The following is a 19,682-nucleotide window of genomic DNA, read 5'->3' as shown; positions in this document are numbered from 1 at the left end:
ATTGGACAAAGTCAATGATCAAGATTTAATTAGTTAGAATTTTAGTATTTATATTCGTGGAAATGAATTGCTAATTATCTGAGCTTATTCTCTAAGCTTTATTTCAACATTTTACCAAAATCTTTGGCATGGTGGGCAAACACACCGAGCTCATTCAATCATGGTCTTAGCTGTGCATGCGTTTGTTCATAATTCGAACATAAAAGAAAGAAATCACCGTTCATCATGTTTTTTCTTACGTTCTTCAGAATATAGAATTTAGTAGAGGCTTGGTCTCTTTTATTCATAAGATGGGAATGAACGCCGCTGTCGTCGCGGCACTGCTGAGTCTGGCTGTGATGCGGCCGGCGGCAGCAGAATCTACAGCAGGTAAATGAAGTTATAAACTTTCGACTCACGGTACTTGAAAGTAATGAGTTGTCTTTAAATAAATCCTTCAAAATCCAAACAATCATTGTTCTGTTCTATCTGTTTTGAATTTGATCTGTTGTATATTAAATTATCTTCATTCTAGTCGTATTGTATGTAAAGATATTTTGGTGCTCAAAACTAAAATCATCACCGATCCAAGTTTATATTCATTAAAAAGAAAAGTTTTAACGGAATATTGTTCTTGCGAGCAATACCCCATGCAATCTTCCTTTTAGTCTAACTAACAGATGCATTTCCTTCCGCAGATTTTACGTGTATAAAGATGGCTAGTAATATATGACCCCCGCAACGTGTTTCGAGTCACAATGAATAACATCCGCGCGAATTACATGAGATTCTTTTCAGCGGCAAACTGTTCGAGGTGTTACACATTCTCAGAATTTTAATTTCTGGAGGGCTACTAATTTCAAAATTAACAATACCGCTTTTGACATCGATCTAGTCAGTAGTCAAATTCTCTTTTCATTTACCAATGTAAAGCTAATTACAGATAAAACTTCACAACTGGCTCCGTATACAGTACGACAATACCCTGCCCTAACCCAATCCGTGCACCCGGCTCAACCCGCTCGTAAAAAAGCGTGTAGAAAGCGGTACATATTCATGCCTTCTGCGAAGCCGCATATTCTTACTGCTTATTTTCCTTGTGTGATGCATTGCTCTCTCTTCCTTTACACATCAATCAAGCGGAGCTTGGAAGAACTTGCAGGCAGTCATTATTGATTTCTATTTCGCCGTCACCTATCATTTGATTTCTCCTATGTATATGCGGCGATGGACGTTTCTAGAAAGTTTCCAATGTACAATATTACTGACGTTAGGTGGCTTATTAGTGTTTTTGCCCTGTGTTAAATCCATTTATAACAAAAACCGGGCCACTGAGCGAGCTTTGGTTTCACCAACGCAGGCTGGGCGAACGCGTCGAATTTTGAGCTGCGATGCGTGAACGTTGAACTGTGTTAAATTTATTTTTTAACTTGAATTCCGATGATTTATTGTAAACTAAGTTTTCATGGAAGATCATAATAGCGGCAGCATATAATTTTACTGATATTTCATGAAATGTTCTGGAGACCATATTTCTGAGCCCTTAATATAATAATATTTTAACAATTATTTTAATTTGAGTCAGAAATAACTTTACAATAATTCCTTAATAAGTTCCTGTACAAATATAGCAAGACGAACATATAACTTTTAACAGTATTTCACCGGATCCTTGTGACGACTTTCAGAAATCTTCGGTCGATCAACAGCCTGTGCCTTGCACTGCTCCGCGCCCTCGACTTTCCAATACACGAAAGGTGAGAGAACTTTCACAAGAGAGACAATTGGGTCGCTCGTTGGTGGGAACTGAATCCAGGGCACACTAAAGTTCTTCATTAGTAAGATTTATTAACCTGTCGGTAAACTCGTTTTCCGCCTTTTTTGTTCATTCCCCAACACATTCAAATCACAAACACAAATTGTCTCCATATAGTCGACCAACTTTTGTTCAAGTGTTCATACCCGTATCGATTTTAATTCGTAAATTCGAAGAGATTATTTGAGTTTTGCCAACTTTGTTGCCTTTCCCGTGCGAAGACGAGTTGTTATTTTCTATACATAAGTATTTTAATCCTTTTGCCAATTCATTTATTGGAGAAAAAAAAATTATTCCATCGAAACAGGTATTAAATTTAAAGTTGTACCGTAAAAATTACTGTATTAGATTATGTCGTAACACATAATATTTTTTGCAATGCATAGAATACGCTATAGGATCAAATAGAAAGACATGAGTTTTTTACTTTGACTAGAGTGCGATATAGTATCAAACTAAAATGTTTATTTATACTTTCTTCTATTGCATAGATAATTTACAGCAAACTCGACATTTTTCTATGACCCCCACACAGGCATGGTTCACGTATTCGACTACCACGCGTCTGCCAAGTTCCTGAGCAACGGCCGGGAGCCGCAGCTCGGGGTGTCCGCGCGGGCACACATCACAATAGCCGGACCCTGTGAGATGATTCTCGCGGTCAGACCAATTGCCTGGAACTTTGTTCCAGTGTTGTGTTATGATATCCTTCTGTAACGAATGATCTCTCAAGTCGTGCATTTTCTATTACTGATATTTTCTGTAACTGCATTGGTTGCACAATTCAATTCAAGCTGTTATTGATTCATGTAGATGTCGAGAAGTTACTTTTCATTTCTTAAAGCATGACATAATTTTTATCTCTTTTACTCATAAGGCCCTTCATTCAGTGCTATTTATAGACACACTGGGTTTGATATATTGTACAGATATTACGGCCAATACCTCTAGTCCATTTTGTAGCGACAGTGTTCGATTTTTTAAAGGTACGAACGCATCTTGTGCGACGATTAATTGAAAAATGGGCCATGGCGCTTTACGCATTTGACCAATCGCATAGTTGATTATATCCCCTCTAATTTCTATCGATATCCCCATGATGTTTTTTGCATTTGATCAGACACACAATTCAGTGTACTCCTTTTAAACTTTGTCGACACATTCTTGACGCTTTACGCCCTCAACTAACCGCATAGTTCATTGTATTCTCTCTCAAGTTTACCAACATCCTCATGACGCCATACGTGATCCCTGCAGCTGAGTCACGTGCGACTGACGGACTCGTCGGAGCCGCACCCCGAGTTCGCGGCGGCGCTCACCGACAAGCCCCTGCGCTTCGGCTTCGACGACGGCCGAGTCTCGGCCGTGTGTCCCGCCACCGACGAGCCGCTCTGGGTGCTCAACTTCAAGCGCGCGCTGCTCTCCACCTTCCAGAACTCCATGAAGGACTTCGAAAAAACTAGAGTGAGGGATGAATATTTAGGGAGTGAACCGTGAGAGAGTGGTGAATATTTGAGGAATGAACCCCGAGTTGGTGATGAATATCAAGGGGGTAAACCCTGATAGAGTGCTGAATATTTGAGAAGTGAACCCCGATGAATATTTGAGAAGTTGGTAATGAATATTTTGGGGTAAACCCTGAAAGAGTGATGAATATTTAAGGAATGAACCCCGAGTTGGTGATGAATATTTAAGGGGTAAACCCTGATAGGGTGATGAATATTAGAGGAGTGAACTCTTTGTGAATATAGGTCTAATATTATAGGTGTGAACCATGAGTAGGTGATAAACCGAGCTTGTGGCAACAATCATTCAATTATGTGACACAAAAAGTTTTCGTAGTTTAGTTTACAAAATGACTTTGTGTGACACTAACTTTTGTGTGACACTGAAAAGATTGACCCGGACTGAAATTTCGCTTGCGTGAGAATTTACTAATGAGTTTTCTGTTCGTAGCCCGTGATATCCGAGGAGATTGACGTGAGCGGCAAATGCGTCAGTAACTACACTGCTGTCATCGATTCCAGTGGTAAAATTTCATTCATTTTTACAAAGTAGTTTTAATTTAATCATGGAATTATCAACCAGAGCCAAAATGTTGTTCGGGCCAGTATAATCTTTGAAAAGTCTGATTAGCGCGCAAAACAGGCAATTGGTCCTTTTAAAATTAGAATGCAAACCTCAAGTCCCATTTAAAATGTGCTGTACTTTGGAATAGCAGTCAATGATCTTTCAGGTGGAAAAGTTAGAATAAAGTATTATTGTGATTGAATTATACAAATAAAATTGTCTTTAAGTGAGTTAAAATAAAAGTTCAGCAACTTCAGTTGGAATTGAACTTTCATGTTGTTGCTTGAATTAGATTTATTGGATTAGTATTGGATTGTTTTGATTGGTAGATTTTTTTGGAAAAAAGTACAAATTCTGATTCCGTTTAAACTTCGAGACTAAAGGCTAACGAGGATTCTATTCTGATCATCGCGCACGATCACACTGGATAGCTGTTAGCATACGGAACAAAACCAAAGGAAATTCAACACCCAAAGCAAGGGAAAGAAACTATTTAATTTTCATCGAATGTAGTTCAAATTTTGGCTAATGATTGATTTTTGCTGAGGAAGCTGCGGCGGCAGACGGCATGAAATTATCCGCGCAACCCTCAACCTCCCATGAGCAGGTGTGATCGCGACCTGTGTTAATGCAAACTCTTTTTAGTCTGAAGCTCATTTTCGACCAAACTACCCAAATATTTGACATCATATTTAAACTGGACTAGATCTTACCACGAAAATCTTACTCTAGTTGAATAACATAATTAAAAATCGAGAGATTAATTATGGGGAATTTCTCACGCGCGTGCGCCTGCGAGTCGAAGCTATGGAACGTTTGTAAATTGATTAGAACTTCACACATGTAAATCCTATTTAATAATCGTAGGATTATTCTAAATTTTTATGATTGGAGATTTTTACTGTCATTACATTGGATGAACAATTTTCTTGCAGATAATTTCCAGCGGCTCTCTGAAAGAAGCCATCTGCAGAGAGAACATTAGGTACCCGAGATTCTTTGGGGGAGACGACGACCAACCAATTGCCAGCCTGACGACCAGACTCAAACTATCATACCAGTTCAAGGCAGACTTCGTCGTGGTGCCCAGTCAGTCAACACGTCATATTTGTTTGCATTCTGATGAGCGTAAAATGTGGCAACACAAAATGTATACTCTCTTCTGAGATATAGGGTACCGTATACTATGGAATAATATTTCCCATTTAATTTCCTCGGGATGTATTTACATCGGCCAATTTCAGCGACTTATACAGTTTTCTTGGCTCAGTAACCCCGTAGCCCCTATAGGTGAGCAATGAGCTATAAAATGATTAGGAAAAAGCAGGGATCTTGTTCATTAGTCAAACATTTTGATGTTTAGGTGAAATTTTTCAGATTCTGAAGCACGCAGGTCGACGTTAGCAATGGAATGGGAGAGCGGGGAGCCTGGGGATCCTCCTCCTCAATGGCTGTCGATCGCGAGCGAAATTATCACAAGGCTGAAAAATTACGCTCCTGACCCTGTGGCTTTTTACCGCCTCACCGAACTACTCAAGACTCTTGACTACGACAGGCTACGTGAACTATTCCTTAGCATTGAGCCCGAGACCTGGGAGATGGCGACGGTTGGCTTCATCAACCTCGGCACTGAGGCCTCCATGAAGCTGCTGCAGGATTTCATTGTCAGCGGTGGACTTCCTTGGAACATCCGCGGGGATACCATCTACAATTTGTTGGAGAACTTTGGGTTGACCTCAGAAATGATCAACATTTTGCTGGTAACTAAACCTCAGCTAGTTTATTTTGCGTAGAACTTTTGGTAGAATGGTTTAATGTTTTGTCTTGAGCAGAAGATTTACTGTTTTTTTTTTTAACTTTGGTTGTGAGACATTCTAAATAATACTGGCTTCTGTTCTTTAACTCAAGCCTTGAGTAACACATATATACTTCATTATTTATCAGATACTCTTTACAAAGTTGAGGGGATTTGTTAGCAATATGTGAACTATTACTTTTTCTAATTTTCGTTATCTCACTGCAGAAATTCATTGAATCGTCGTCCCTCGACAAACAATTTGTTTCCAACAAATTGAAGAACTATTGCCTTAAGAATGCAGAATGCGAACAAGATGAACGAATTGGCAAACTTTTCAGCAAGAGCATTGAAGAAAACTCCACTCCTGAATGTAAATTGGACAATGAAACCGACACCAGCGAAGTAGCTTCAGATGGCTATGATAGTTCACAGTCCCCAGGATTCGGGTATTTAAACCAACTTAATGTTGAAAAATTAGAAAATTTCGCCAGCTTGGGTCGATGGAACGAAAGTTCGGACAATGCGCTACTTAATTGTTCTCAAAGTGTTCACCAAAGAGAATGGTACGGCGCCTTAGAAGCTCAAAGAAGTGCAAGATGCGCAGATTTTGATTATAATTCATTACTATCTATCGCTGAAGAGAATAGAGAAGATTCTTTCCGTCAAATCATGATCTACCGCACTCTGGTCCGATGCCCAAGTGTTGAATTCAAGTCGTACATTTTAAAGCGGCTGACGAAAGACGAAGTGAATCAAGTTACTTCGTACATGTGGACCCATCTCACCAACCTGAAAAACGAGGGTTGGGCTACAGAACTGGTCAAAAATGCAGCCCTCGTGTCTAAATTTAGAGAAAAGTCGTTGAAATTCTCTCGAAATGTAAGAAAAAGTTTTTTCGTGAAAAAGAAGACGTATGATTTTGAGTTTAATACAATTTTCTCCGGGTTTTCGCTACGTCCTCAGTACTTATCATTCCAGATTTTCTCTGATGATTTCACTCCCAGTGAAATTTGGGGATTGGAATTAAGAGAAGTAAATCAGACCGTGGAGACAAGGGATTACTATGATGAGGTACGTAAAACTGAAACATCGACTGTATGCGCTATTGACATGAGAATTCTGGGAAACAACGTCTACTCCAAGGAGAAGAGTTTCGAAGATGCATCATTTGGGCTTTCAAGCGATTATCTGGTTGGAACTGTTGTTGAGTACGGGACAAGAATGTTTGATATATTTTCTTTTTCATTCCTCGCACGGCTATTCCAGATTAACAGTTTTGATGTCGAATACTTCAAACATCTTGACATAGATCTGTACTTTCCAACCTCCCTTGGTCTTCCTTTCCACCTAAAATTGAACAAGACCAAAGGATACCACGTGGAGAATCTCGCACCAGCGTATGGGAAGCAGTTCGATGCGGCCATGTATATTGATGCGCACCACACCAATGTTGGCTCCAAGATGATCACGCGCTTTGATCTCCTGCCTGGCTTGAATGTTTCAAAGCACTTTGACCGTTATCAGCTTATAATTAAGTTGCCACACTTGAAAAATTCCATTGCCAATATAGAGATGGGAGTTTATAACATCGAGAACGACAAATTGACGCCAAGATTTTCCAATAATGAATCGCTTCTCGAGACAATTTGCATACCAGGTCTACAAAACATATCAGGGTCGACCGTGTGCATAGAATATTGCCCCAAGACATCATGGTGGCCTATTTATAACTTCAAGTACAATCTAATATACGATAAGCAGGAGAAGGTTCAAGGCTATAACATATCTGGCCGTTTTGATAGCACTTTCGTTGACGTGGCGTACGAAGTCATGGGTTGCCCTGATTCCTCCTGGCGAGTTCAGGTATACGATTTGGCCGAGTTCCTCAACATTAAACTGGAGACGCCTTTCTTTGCTCTCAACGGTTCTGGAATTTACAAGCCAAAAGTTGCAGGATTTGAACATTTCGGTCAAGCTCTTAACATGTCCGGAACATTGAGATGTAACGATGACGAGGCACCGTTCACTCTAATCGGTGCGTATTTAATTTTGGTTACAAACGAATGTTTTTGTGCCAAAAATTTTAAATCTTATGAATTTATTCAAGAGAATAATTTGAAATAGATCAAAAGCCCATTTTTTGTTTAAACTATATTTGGGTCCAATTTGCATCGGTTATCCTTTCTAAGTGAAAAATTCTCAGTTTCAGGAGCAAATAGAATACTGATTATGAACTCATGAGTTTAACTCGTATATTTTTTTTCAGCTGAATCGAAGAAAGGGCAAGACAAAAACATGAATGTAAACCTCTACTTCGACTCGCGTCTATTCGAATCGAAATTATTGTCGTCCGTCGGATTTGGAAACAATGGCTCTGCGGTCGTAACGATTCCTTATAAAATAAAAGGGAAAACCGTCGAGACTATAAACTTCGCTCTCTCTGGTAGTGAGTCAAATAAAGTTGAAGAGTCACGGATAAAACTTCCGTTTTCGGTGCCGTCAAATTTCACAAGGCAAGAAGCCACGGCCTACGTCACATTCTCCCAGTTTCCAGAGTTTGTTATTGACTTCAAAGGCGTCTTTGAAGATGACAAGGGAGACTTGGATTTGGACTATTACTCGTGTAAGTTACTTTGGCTGAATAAATTATCCTAATATACCATTTCTTGTAAATTTTACAAAGTCTATAAATTTACGGTTCTGAGCTTGATGGAGAAATTAATTGGGCACATTTTAGCTTCCTGAATGTGACCAAAAATTACATCAGTAATTAAAGAATATTTTATTTCTATTTAACAGTGCTCTTTACAACGAATATGGATGATAAATATAGGGTAAAATAAATGTCGCATCACTGCAGGTGGTTTTACGAAGTATGTTTCGTGATGGATACTTTGATAAACCTATCACTGTAACTTTCCGCTTTATTCCAGGAAGATTATTATCCTCAGTTGAAGCAAAATTCATTTTCAGGGGATTTCAAGCTTGCTTGTGGTAGCCATTCCCTCACGTCTATCATGTCGACGTTGTGGAGCCGCAAAACTTTCGAAACGAACTCCACGCTTGTCTACAACAAACCTGACAAAGTTTGGAAATGTGAAAAGCACGCGTTCTCTGAAGATGGACAACACCGCGGGTGGACTGTGATCAGTTGCAACGACGACCTGATGCTGCAGGCGCAAGGGGAGTGCGGCGTATCAAAGGAGCGTGGCATGTACAGCAATTCCAGCCTGGTCGTGCCCTCACATCAGCCTGATGCCAAGTATCCTCTCATGACAGTCACGTTTGACCACAACTTCAACGTCCTTGCACAACATTACCATGTTTATGTAAGTTACAGTTCGTAAAGAATTATTATTAGTACATAATCACATAGAATAACAATTATAATTTCATACTTTTATTTATTTACATATTTATTTGATAATAACCTAGTCACTTTGACCCAAAGTTAAATATTATAAATTAAATAGTCAAGTTTTACAGGAGCCGTTTTGAAATGACCGTTGCCTCAATCTTACAAGAATTTCGTTGTTTTAGTTATGGTTTTGCTTGTGCAGTGCAAGAAATCCTTCCGCGACAAGACACTCCAGCTGAACTTCACGTCCGACGTGGTGCTGGATAAAGTTTGGAAATGTGAAAAGCACGCGTTCTCTGAAGATGGACAACACCGCGGGTGGACTGTGATCAGTTGCAACGACGACCTGATGCTGCAGGCGCAAGGGGAGTGCGGCGTATCAAAGGAGCGTGGCATGTACAGCAATTCCAGCCTGGTCGTGCCCTCACATCAGCCTGATGCCAAGTATCCTCTCATGACAGTCACGTTTGACCACAACTTCAACGTCCTTGCACAACATTACCATGTTTATGTAAGTTACAGTTCGTAAAGCATTATTATTAGTATAATAATTGATCATAATCACATAGAATAACAATTATCATTTCATACTTTTATATTTATTTACGTATTTATTTAATAATTACCTAGTCACTTTGATCCAAAGTTAAATATTGTAAATTAAACAGTCAAGTTTTACAGGAGCCGTTTCGAAATGACCGATTCCTCAATCTTACAAGAATTTCGTTGTTTTAGTTATGGTTTTGCTTGTGCAGTGCAAGAAATCCTTCCGCGACAAGACACTCCAGCTGAACTTCACGTCCGACGTGGTGCTGGACGACAGAGGTGTCCCACAAGGCTTCGCAGAGGTCAGTAAAATAACTCGCCAAGTTGAGGAGTTTTGATCGTTAATTTTTAAACACAAATAGTCTCGGTATACCAATGGGCTTGTAATTTACTAATTATATATTTTTCATTTGAAAGCGCTCAAAGAGTTGAGCAACCTTGCACTCCCAGGAAGCCGTTCCGGAAATTTCGCTTTTTATTTTTTTCAGTAGCAGCCGCATTTTTGGCTTAAGAAAGTATTAGTAGACTCGATCACGGGTTTACAGCTTCTATATGCCAAAAGTGACTGCCAGTGAACAAATCGTTATTTTTCATCCTAAGATTACAGATATTAGTTGTCTGTCGGAATTTAGAACAAACAATTACACTCGCATGGTTTGGCGAGCAGCACACACGAGACATGTTATTTCTGAAAAACTGTCGATTGATGTTTCTTGAACTGCGTCTGGAGAGACTTGTTTTCATCGCAGAGCGCCTCTCACACGGGCTTCCTTGAGATCTCAGGCAGCAGCATCGACCCATTCTTGGTGACTACCGACTCCAAACTCTCCAAGTCCCTACAAGACCTCGAACTCACCGCCGTCGTTCAAACACCATTCGATCGGTTAGCATGGATTTTCTTGAGCCTTCATGGCGATCACTCAAAAGATCCCTAAAATTTGTTACACAATTATTCAATTGTGCGCTGATAATTTTCTACAGATTGTATTAACTTCAATGACTAATAAGCCCTCCGTTGATTTTTGTGCAACGTACTGAATTTTTTTATTGCAGATGGGATAAGGAAGCGTTCAAGCTGAAGTTGCAGAAGAGGGGCGATTACCTTCAGTCGACTCTAACAGAGAACCGAAGGCACGAGAGTGACTCCGTATACGAAGTTGAAGGCTCCTTGGATCACGATATCATCTCCAACGTGCTTGACTGGACCTCCTTGAAACGTAAGGCTTGAATGAAGGCTCCTGGGTGTGATGATTGGCTGCCACATAAAGCAGCGGAATTTCGGTCGAACAAGACCGCCATATTTTCATGAAATTGAAAAATTCCGATAATCCATAGGTTGCTGATCTGTACCTCACTTAATCATTTGAAATTACCAATAATAGTATCAACGGTAATTTATAAATAAAATGTTTCCTGTGCTGCTTGAGCTAACTTCATGTGAAATAATTTCCCAAGCTGTAATGACTGAAAATCTATAGAAATATACATTATTATCCAATATTTTGCTTTTGACAATGAACAACGTTTCTCATCAGTAAAAGTTTGGTTACACTTCTTTTATTGTTAACTGTTGTCTTCCTAGTGCAACAAATTGTTCACTAAAAAGTGGATAACATTTACAATAAAAAATCTGCGACTTTCAATTCTTGAAGACTAAATGAATTAATGAATTTCTGCAGAATTTATACTAATCTCATTCAGACGTACTACGGTAATAGCGCCGTACTATGTTCTCTTTAGCATTAGTTTTTTTCGGTATGGGCATGCACCTCCGTTACTTATTACGCAAGATTTATTCTTAAGTGCTCTGTGTCATTTAATAATTTCTCTCTAAATTTCGATCACCCAATTTTTATTTCTCGCACTTATTTCCAAAGTTTACTTTCACTTCTACATTGGCGACTCTTATTTAAGTTATTTGCTTTGAAGTTATATGTTTTCAGAGTAGTATTATGCAACTTTACTGTTATTATTCCGACAGCGATAGTATTTTAGTAGGAAGGGAAATAATACATGTATTAATTCTGATTCCTTATATTTTAATCAGGTTCGGAATATTTGTTCGGGCTGTTCCAGAAAGCCTGTTCCCCATTAACTGTCACTTTTTTGTAATTTATTACATTTGCCAATATTGATAATGATGTTTGATTTCCATGTTTTTCTATGCTAACATACAAAAAAATATTTTTTACGGAGCCGCCGAGCGTTGAATTTGTTACCTTAAAAGTAAATAAGCCTTTTCACATCGGACTGTTATAACTGTAATACAGGAGCATTTTTTAATATTTGTCATGAGAATATCACATGAGTTAGTTTGAAGTTTTATTAAGGCGTATACTAATGGCGACTAGAGCTGCGTTAGCGAGAGGTTTGAGCAAAAGCAAGCATCAAATATACTAATGGAAAACTGCTTGCTTACTCGGTATTGAATGTGGCAACAAAAGGTTGCTATGTTCTATGCACGTTGATAAAGAATTATAAGGCTGCCTAATTGGGTGGCCCAGTGGTTACAGTTCAGAGTACCAAGATTAGAGCAGAGAGGCGCGGGTTCGATCCCAGCTCTGTGCGCCAGTTTCTGGTCAGAATCGGCGAGGAGGCCGGGCGGTTAAGCACAGCAGAATTGTAGCAGTGAGTTGCGAGTTTGAGACCGCATCAAGCTGTGAATGTTCTGCGAGGTTAAGAATCGGCGACAGGCCTGCGGCCTAATAAACGATGAAACCGCTATTATTATTATTATTATTATATTTCAAAGTTCCTACCCGGAGAAAAAGCATCGCATTAAAATGGCTTCAATGATCAACTTAAATATTTATTCAGGACACTTATGTAAGGAGCAAAGAGATGAAATCCAGGTTTATTAACTAAGAGAAAGAAATATTTACTAAATCAGGCAAGTATGGCACTGAGATCTGGTCATTCTTAAATCTGATGTAGATTACAAGCATTAACTAATTACAATTTATACGGTCGAAACAAAGTCTCATCTTTCTACTTGATACAAGCATTTTCAGTGGTTGCAGAAACACCTCAGTCTCGAATTATGAAATTATCTACTTTAATATACCTATACTTTAATCACAGACAAAACTGTAATCTTTTCTGTCTGAAAAATTCATTCCTCCTTGTAATCATTAATTTATTGAGGTGATTTAATAATTTCTTTGATTTATCTGCCCACCAAGTCTTCCACAATTCAGTGCATTATTGAAGTATTAAAATATAAATTTTCATACACCAGATTTCAAATTTATTATACGTTAGTGGTAAAGGGAACTATAATTTGCAGTCTTTTCAAAGGAAGCTACCGCATATGGAGTTTTTTTCTATGATTTCCTCATGATATTTCGTTGGTGAGGAGTTCACTGCCAGGCGGGCTCAGCCGCATCTGCAACAGATAAATACCGTAAACTGAATGAAACTGACAACATAACTGAAGATAGGCATGCCAAAATTAATCTAATGATTGATTTGTCAATAATTTCCACAGGAGCAACAAGACAATCGATTTAAAATCAAAACTTATAACTGCAGTAGAAACTAGAAATGGAATAGTACAATAAATTTTCGCAACAAGACAATCGATTTGCAATTAAAACTTATAACTGCAGTAGAAATAGAATAGTACGATACATGTCATGTATAACTGCGATAGAAATATATATAATAGTACGATAAATGTCATGTAAATCAATGAAATTAATGCACTCACCAATGTGGATCTTGTCAACGTAGAACATGTTCAGGTTTGTTGGAAAAATATCCAACGATGGAAAGAATGAAGGTCAAGAATAAAAGCCGTGTGATGTGTACATTGATATATTAAAATCTTCTATACGAAAGTAACTTTGGTACGCAGTGTGAGATGTACATTAGTGGCCCATCGTTAATAGAAGCTCGAAATACGGAACCATGATTTAATGATTAGTAAGGCACGTGCAATCGTTACGTTGAATATGATACGTGAAATTTCTTGGAAATTTGTATGTTTTTTTGAGGTTATTGTTACCATTATACATTTGAAGGAAATTGCACTGAAAACCTGTTGACCGTGTTCAAGCCAACATGCGGCAATGCTAAAAATATTCGCTAGGATGTTTTTCAATTAGAGTGTACACAATAAACACTACACATGCTCTACTTTAAAATAAATCTATTAAATCCCCATCACTAAAATAAAGTTGCACATGGTCCGCGTGAAAAGAGGAAAATGTTCTCGAAAATCATCTTATCGCTCTTCTATTGCAGAAATAATATCATAATTTAGGCAAGTATAAAAATCTTTTGAAGAAAAATTTTCAAGTAACATATTACTAGCGCTTTGATACTACTTTTTGAAAGAAGAGCTGCCTATTCAAAGTATGAATAGGCAGCTGGTGAAGTACATGTTGAATTTGGTCCAATTTAGAAGTCTTAATAATACGCAGTATTGATACATTGTATCGAATTTCATGGACCGAATCTAAAATATTAAAGCTGGTCGGTAGCAACATTAAATGAATACTAAGTTGTCTAGAGGGCGTTTGCGTGATCGATTTTGACTTGCGCAGCGTAAGATTTCAGAGCCTCTGCTTCTTCGTCGTCCATCCGCATCTGAAATTTTATGGGAACGACAAAACGATCTCGGTTAGCGGGATATTTTTTTACTATTAAAACTAAGTAGCTTGCCATTAGCATGACAACGGTGCAGCAGTTGTTGATTGGTTTTGAAAGCCGTTACTCGTGGAATCAAAAGTCACACACATCAAACTCAGTTGTTGCAATAGTTTCATCGAGTTCAATTCTTCAAAAAATTATCTATCGAGTGAGACTTTCAACAAAATGACCTGTAAAAAAGTAAATAGTGAAAATGATACCGTTAATCAGCGTTGTACAACGAAAGTATCACAGTTGTGGTAGTATAATTTGTTAGACAAGGCCAAAGAAAATGTACATCAAATAAGAGTTCAACCTTAGTAAAATGAGATGAATCCTCATGAGGCATGATTCGATTAACTTGAAAATCCATCAAATTTTTACACGATAAAGAAAATAGAAATATACCATTTGTAACGAATCATGTACAGTTAATATTGTTCACGACAGTTACACCAAATTATATGTTTTCGTGCTTATGTCGGCAGAGGACTTGCTTGAAATATTGGCAAATCTTCAATGATACAAAATATTACTACATTACCGCATCCCCTTGCTTGCAACATCTTACTTTATTGTTACTACATTTATTTATTGTACCCATTGTTCCTTGATTTGCATTAGGCGGCATCAAAGCTAAAATAGAAGCGTGATGAGTGGTCAGTTATGAAGAGTAAAATGATGTCACATGATGCAAACACGTTAAACTCCAGTAAATTTGTTCGAAAGAGTAAGATGAAACCCTGGTTATTCACCAATGAGTTCATGTTCATTACATATTAACGCAATAATTGAATAGTTGCGGCATGAAAAAATGTTCAACTTGGCCTTCCATTCGTCAAGCTGATTAATGCAGAGAACAAATACCTTGGGATGAATGACATATTATACCAGATACGCCAGCAATAATCCCTTGCATGAAAATCAATTGCGGAGTGTTTATTATTAAGTAGATTATTATAAGAGTAAAAAGCGAACTGAAATATTTGCCAAAAAGGCGATCTCAAGATTCTAATCGAGTCAGAATGACAACTAATTATATACCTGCATATATCATCTAGTGGCAGAAAAGACGGCTGTCCGACGGCTGGTATTGAAATCATCTAAAGACCCATGTATTAATATGCTCGTACTAAAACAAATATTCACTTACCATGATGCGTTTCTTTTCTCGACACGCAAAATCGGACTCGTCAACATCGTTGTAGCAGTCGCTCTTGTAGTCATCGGGTAACTGGAATATTGAGTATTCAGTCGTAAGTGCTTTACTTAGAATGTGTGTCGTCAATAGTGCAAAAACTCTAGGTAGATCCTTTTGATTTTTAAGATGATAAAAGAGTATTTATAATGAGTAGAACACAATACTTGCCACTGCAGATTTTGAAATGTTGTCTCCAGTACTAATTCCTGAAAAATTTGCTATGTAGAAGCAAGCAGGGCCTTATTATAGAAATCTGTGTCTCTATACTCATGCGTTGCGAGTGTTGCGACTGTACGATGCCCGCTCTGGTTGGTAAGGAACTATTCCTCTACCTTGATTATTTATCTAGGATATTTACCCATTTTTTAATATTTCTGTTTAAATATTGTGTCTGTATCAAACACTTTTTTTGTGTAGTTTACAATTTGTTAAATTGTATGTTTTAAATAACCGTTTGCGGTATGTTCAATATAATTAAGAAATTTGCAGAAGTACGGTATTTGACATCCTGCGACGAGTTTATTCATCAGTGACGGAAAGTGATACGAAATACGGCGAGTAAATTATTGCAATCGTAGAAGTCGTCGCTAATACTGGATGCACTATAGTCGGGAACTTCTACCAGAAGCCAGCCATTAAGCACATTACGATGTCATAAAAAAATCTTCATACTCTCCAACTGAGATTTCAAAAAATTATTATGACATTAAGGATTAAATGAACAAACTTTATACGAATCGTAAAAAACTGTTTTCTTACCCGTTCACCGTCGAATTCGCATAGTTTCTTGAGAGGCCTCGCCCTGACGTACATTTTGTCGAAAGTCATGAGCTTCTCGACAGGGCAGTAGAAGACGTCAGGAGTCGCCTTGTCGAACACGATGCTTTTCCTTAGCATGTCGCCACCCACCGCAACTGTAACCTGTGACCCCAACAGAATTATTTTCAATTATTACTCCCGCTATGCGACATTCGAGCTATAGGCCCTGAATTATTTAATAAATATAGAATATTCCTATAGCTGATATACCAGTTAATTTTTTATAATGTTCGTTTGACTTGAATAATATTAAAATAATAAATTTGGCTTTACGCAAAAATAATTGAATTTTTTCAATTAAACTTAAAATGAAATGTTTCACATTTATTAGGCACATTAAATTTACTTTTTCGATCCCTGCAGAGGAATAAACTTAAAAAATGATAATGAAGTAGCTCAAAATGCTTCTTCATATTTTCCTATCATTTAATATTTTAAATTTTCAGCGAGATAAGCAAAAACAAGTCAGGGCCACATGACCTTGCCATCCTGAATCTGAACGTGGGTAGTCTTGTTCCAATTTTGAGGTGCAGCTAGGCGTTCGGGGCATAAATAGCTTATTATAACAATAATTGGGTGCGAAAGCAATTTGTTCACTTGATACTTACAAGTAGGATGACCAGCACGCAGTGAAGGAGGTCTGAAATAGTCACAAAATTGTATTACTTCTTTATAAATTATTATAAACAATTAATCTATTAAATACTTGTGAAGAACAACAGATTTCATCAGTATTATTCATTAGGAAAAATTTTGTCTGCAAAATTAGAATAGGCCGTGAGCACGCGACTAAGGATGTCGGCACTATGGCCAATAGCGGAACATCTTCAAAAACAGACTAGACGAAGCTATGCAGGAGCATATGTTCAGTCTTAAAATGCCTAGCAAATTACGGAGCAGGCAATAAGTCCAGCAGCTATCTCAATCAATCGTCAGTTATGGAAAGATCGGGTTCCAAAGGCCGGATCCCTTGTGAATCAAGTCACGAAAAGTTCAAGAATCGGCAACTGGCCATGGGCCTATTTCTTCAACGCCGACACTTCTATTCTATTCTAATAGCGAATATGCGATCATAGCGAGCTGCGGTGAGTCATTGCATATAATTTAGTTTTAAGTAAAATACGAAGCGCAGCTTATATTTTAACGATTGCGCTCCGTCGAGAATAGTCATTCCAATAACAGGTACAATTTCGTTAATGATAGCAATATTTCCAAGATTCGATATTATTTTTTTAATTGCATCAAAGACGTCGTAGTAACAGTTTTTTTTTTCCTTTACAACAGTTGTTTTAACGCACCGATGATCTATTGCTGCTTAGATCTACAACCTCTGATAACTGTACAATTTCGGTATGAATTACACAACGAACAGATGATGTCCGCGATGTTTTGGCCGTACAAAAAAGATCTACGAGTCTCACAAACGCTGGTGCGTGACGGAATTTTCTTTGTATTGGGGGCATTTTCAACACTTCGTTACAAAGGATGAAAATTAGTCGACTATAATGAATAATCTCATTTGATTTGATACGAACTTCTATCAGGATATATTTTACAAAGAGAGCATTAATGCTCCAAATCTTGCACAGAACAAAGTCGGAGAACAAAGAATTTTTGTGGCCTCAATATCCAAATGCACGATCTTTAGCTGTATAATCGATTTAAGAACACGTTTTTGCGACTTCATTTTCAAGGCCGACAACAGCGTCTGCTCAGACTCCTCCAGCTCACCCACGCGCATGCGCAAGTGCGAACAGTGGATGCTGATTTCAACCTTTCTAAAACCTGAATACCTAAATAAAGTTTACGGAAATTTAACGCTTGCTTCAAATCTCTCAAGACAGCAACAATAATTATGGTTACAGAGTAATTCTGACGCCATGTATATTTTAGATTAATTAATTGAATTCGTAATTTTCTCTGTCTGACGAACCAGCTAACGAAATATCATCTAATTAATGATGTTATCAACTCAATTGTCGTGCGTTTGACGGAATTAACGATATATAACAGGGAAACCCTCCTGCGAAAATACTGTAACGTAAATTACAAGTGGATTTCAATTTGCTGTGAATTGTGAAATTAAGTCAATTTCCTTTGAGAATATTTTAAAAGTGCATTAAATAAATGAGACAAAATGTATGGAATATTCGTAAACAGAAATCCAAGCAATGAAAATAATTTAAAAATTTAATGTAGCAATTAATCAATAACATCGATTTAGGTATAACCATAGCAGCAGGGCACGTTAATAGAAAGAGTTGTCACTTGCTTACAAAGGCACAAGTGAAAGTGGCTGCAGCCGTGGCACCTACACGACTAGAACAACTGTTTCCTGCATCCCATTTTTGCACACATAACAATCAGAGAATGTAAACATCACAATGCTGTTTTCATTATTTATTCATGATGAATCATAAAGTCGGCAAACTTGTACATTGAATTTAAACGGCACCTTTGATATAATGGCTCAGTGAGAAAATATGTTTTAAATGAAGAAATACGAAGCTATTAATTAAATTTATCGGCTCATATATGAGCAGAGCAAGTACGTATAGAAAAGCAGAGAGTCGAGAATGAGATAAAGATGTGTACTCATCAAAATTCTTCAAAGATGAGAAAATTACCCGTAAAAATTCGAAACAAAACACATTAGGTGCGCAATTTAAAGCCAAGACTTGTATAGTTTGTAATTGTAAGTAACTTTCAATTTCTTTAACATTCGAATATAAAATAATGAGCATCCCCGCAAATAATAGCAGAGACTCGCGGGCCCGTGGCTCCTCTTCCCACGCAAGTTCAATGTTAAGAGCTAAACTCAGCATGATTCAGACCTCACTGCTGTGGGTTAGGTTAGCTCATCTAGCAGGATCACTATCCGAGGAGCATCGAAGTCGTCACTGAAATAAGTACCATATTTAATAAGCTTAAATCCCGAGTACATACACATCTTGCTGAACGGTGACTGCGAGATGATTGATTCGTCGTTGATGCAACAGAGGCGCTTCGCGCAACACCTCGCACGATGAACTTATCAAGGCAACTGAACTGTGAAGACTGATAAAGTGTTGCCCAGATTAGGCGGCACTCGCTAGTGTTGCCACCTTAACCGAAGTGTTGACACAGTTTCGTGTCAAAATTTGAGTGTACTCGTCTTCGGCAAAACTGAATTTGGGTGCACTCGTCTTGGATAAAATTGAAGGACCAAATTATCATAAAAAAATGCCGAGAGTTACATTTTGCATAAAAAAAGGCCCAAAACGGACAAAAAGGCCAAATGAAATTTTGCAGGCCAATGCATTTCAAAAAAGGCCACATTTGCGAAATTTGGCCTGAAAAAGGCCCATCTGGCAACACTGGACTGCCACTCACTGAATCACTGAAACTCACTGAAGTTGTGAACTGACTTAAATCGAGATGGTTGACTTGATGTAACGGTGTGGCTGTGGCCACTACGACAATT

The 19,682-nt window shown here is 38.0% G+C and overlaps 2 protein-coding genes across 3 annotated transcripts; one reads left to right on the top strand and one right to left on the bottom strand.

Annotated features, from left to right (window-relative positions):
• Positions 1 to 243: 243 nt before the first annotated feature.
• Positions 244 to 11,705, top strand: LOC108673521. Its single transcript, XM_018161366.2, has 15 exons — positions 244 to 369; positions 1,668 to 1,736; positions 2,331 to 2,455; positions 3,053 to 3,259; positions 3,752 to 3,824; positions 4,032 to 4,039; positions 4,801 to 4,954; positions 5,243 to 5,625; positions 5,889 to 7,698; positions 7,930 to 8,286; positions 8,637 to 8,783; positions 9,324 to 9,532; positions 9,777 to 9,869; positions 10,317 to 10,450; positions 10,621 to 11,705. Exons 1-15 carry the CDS (start codon positions 291 to 293, stop codon positions 10,793 to 10,795), a joined length of 4,023 nt encoding a protein of 1,340 aa, XP_018016855.2. The 5' UTR covers positions 244 to 290; the 3' UTR covers positions 10,796 to 11,705.
• A 700-nt stretch (positions 11,706 to 12,405) lies between these two features.
• Positions 12,406 to 19,262, bottom strand: LOC108673527. 2 transcript variants are annotated; one of them, XM_018161375.2, is made up of 5 exons: positions 19,166 to 19,262; positions 16,828 to 16,859; positions 16,160 to 16,321; positions 15,353 to 15,433; positions 12,406 to 12,952 (listed from the first exon to the last, which is right to left on the bottom strand). In XM_018161375.2, exons 1-5 carry the CDS (start codon positions 19,167 to 19,169, stop codon positions 12,902 to 12,904), a joined length of 330 nt encoding a protein of 109 aa, XP_018016864.1. In that variant the 5' UTR covers positions 19,170 to 19,262; the 3' UTR covers positions 12,406 to 12,901. The 2 variants fall into 2 exon arrangements, with proteins under 2 accessions (XP_018016864.1, XP_018016863.1); XM_018161374.1 differs by lacking the exon at positions 12,406 to 12,952 and adding an exon at positions 13,368 to 14,157.
• Between the last annotated feature and the right edge of the window lie 420 nt (positions 19,263 to 19,682).

The sequence above is a fragment of the Hyalella azteca genome, unplaced genomic scaffold (genome assembly GCF_000764305.2).
Source record: "Hyalella azteca isolate HAZT.00-mixed unplaced genomic scaffold, Hazt_2.0.2 contig3384, whole genome shotgun sequence".
NCBI classification, from domain to species: Eukaryota; Metazoa; Arthropoda; class Malacostraca; order Amphipoda; family Hyalellidae; genus Hyalella; species Hyalella azteca.
Note: the sequence above shows the minus strand (reverse complement) of the source record. Positions and strands in the feature narration are given on the sequence as shown.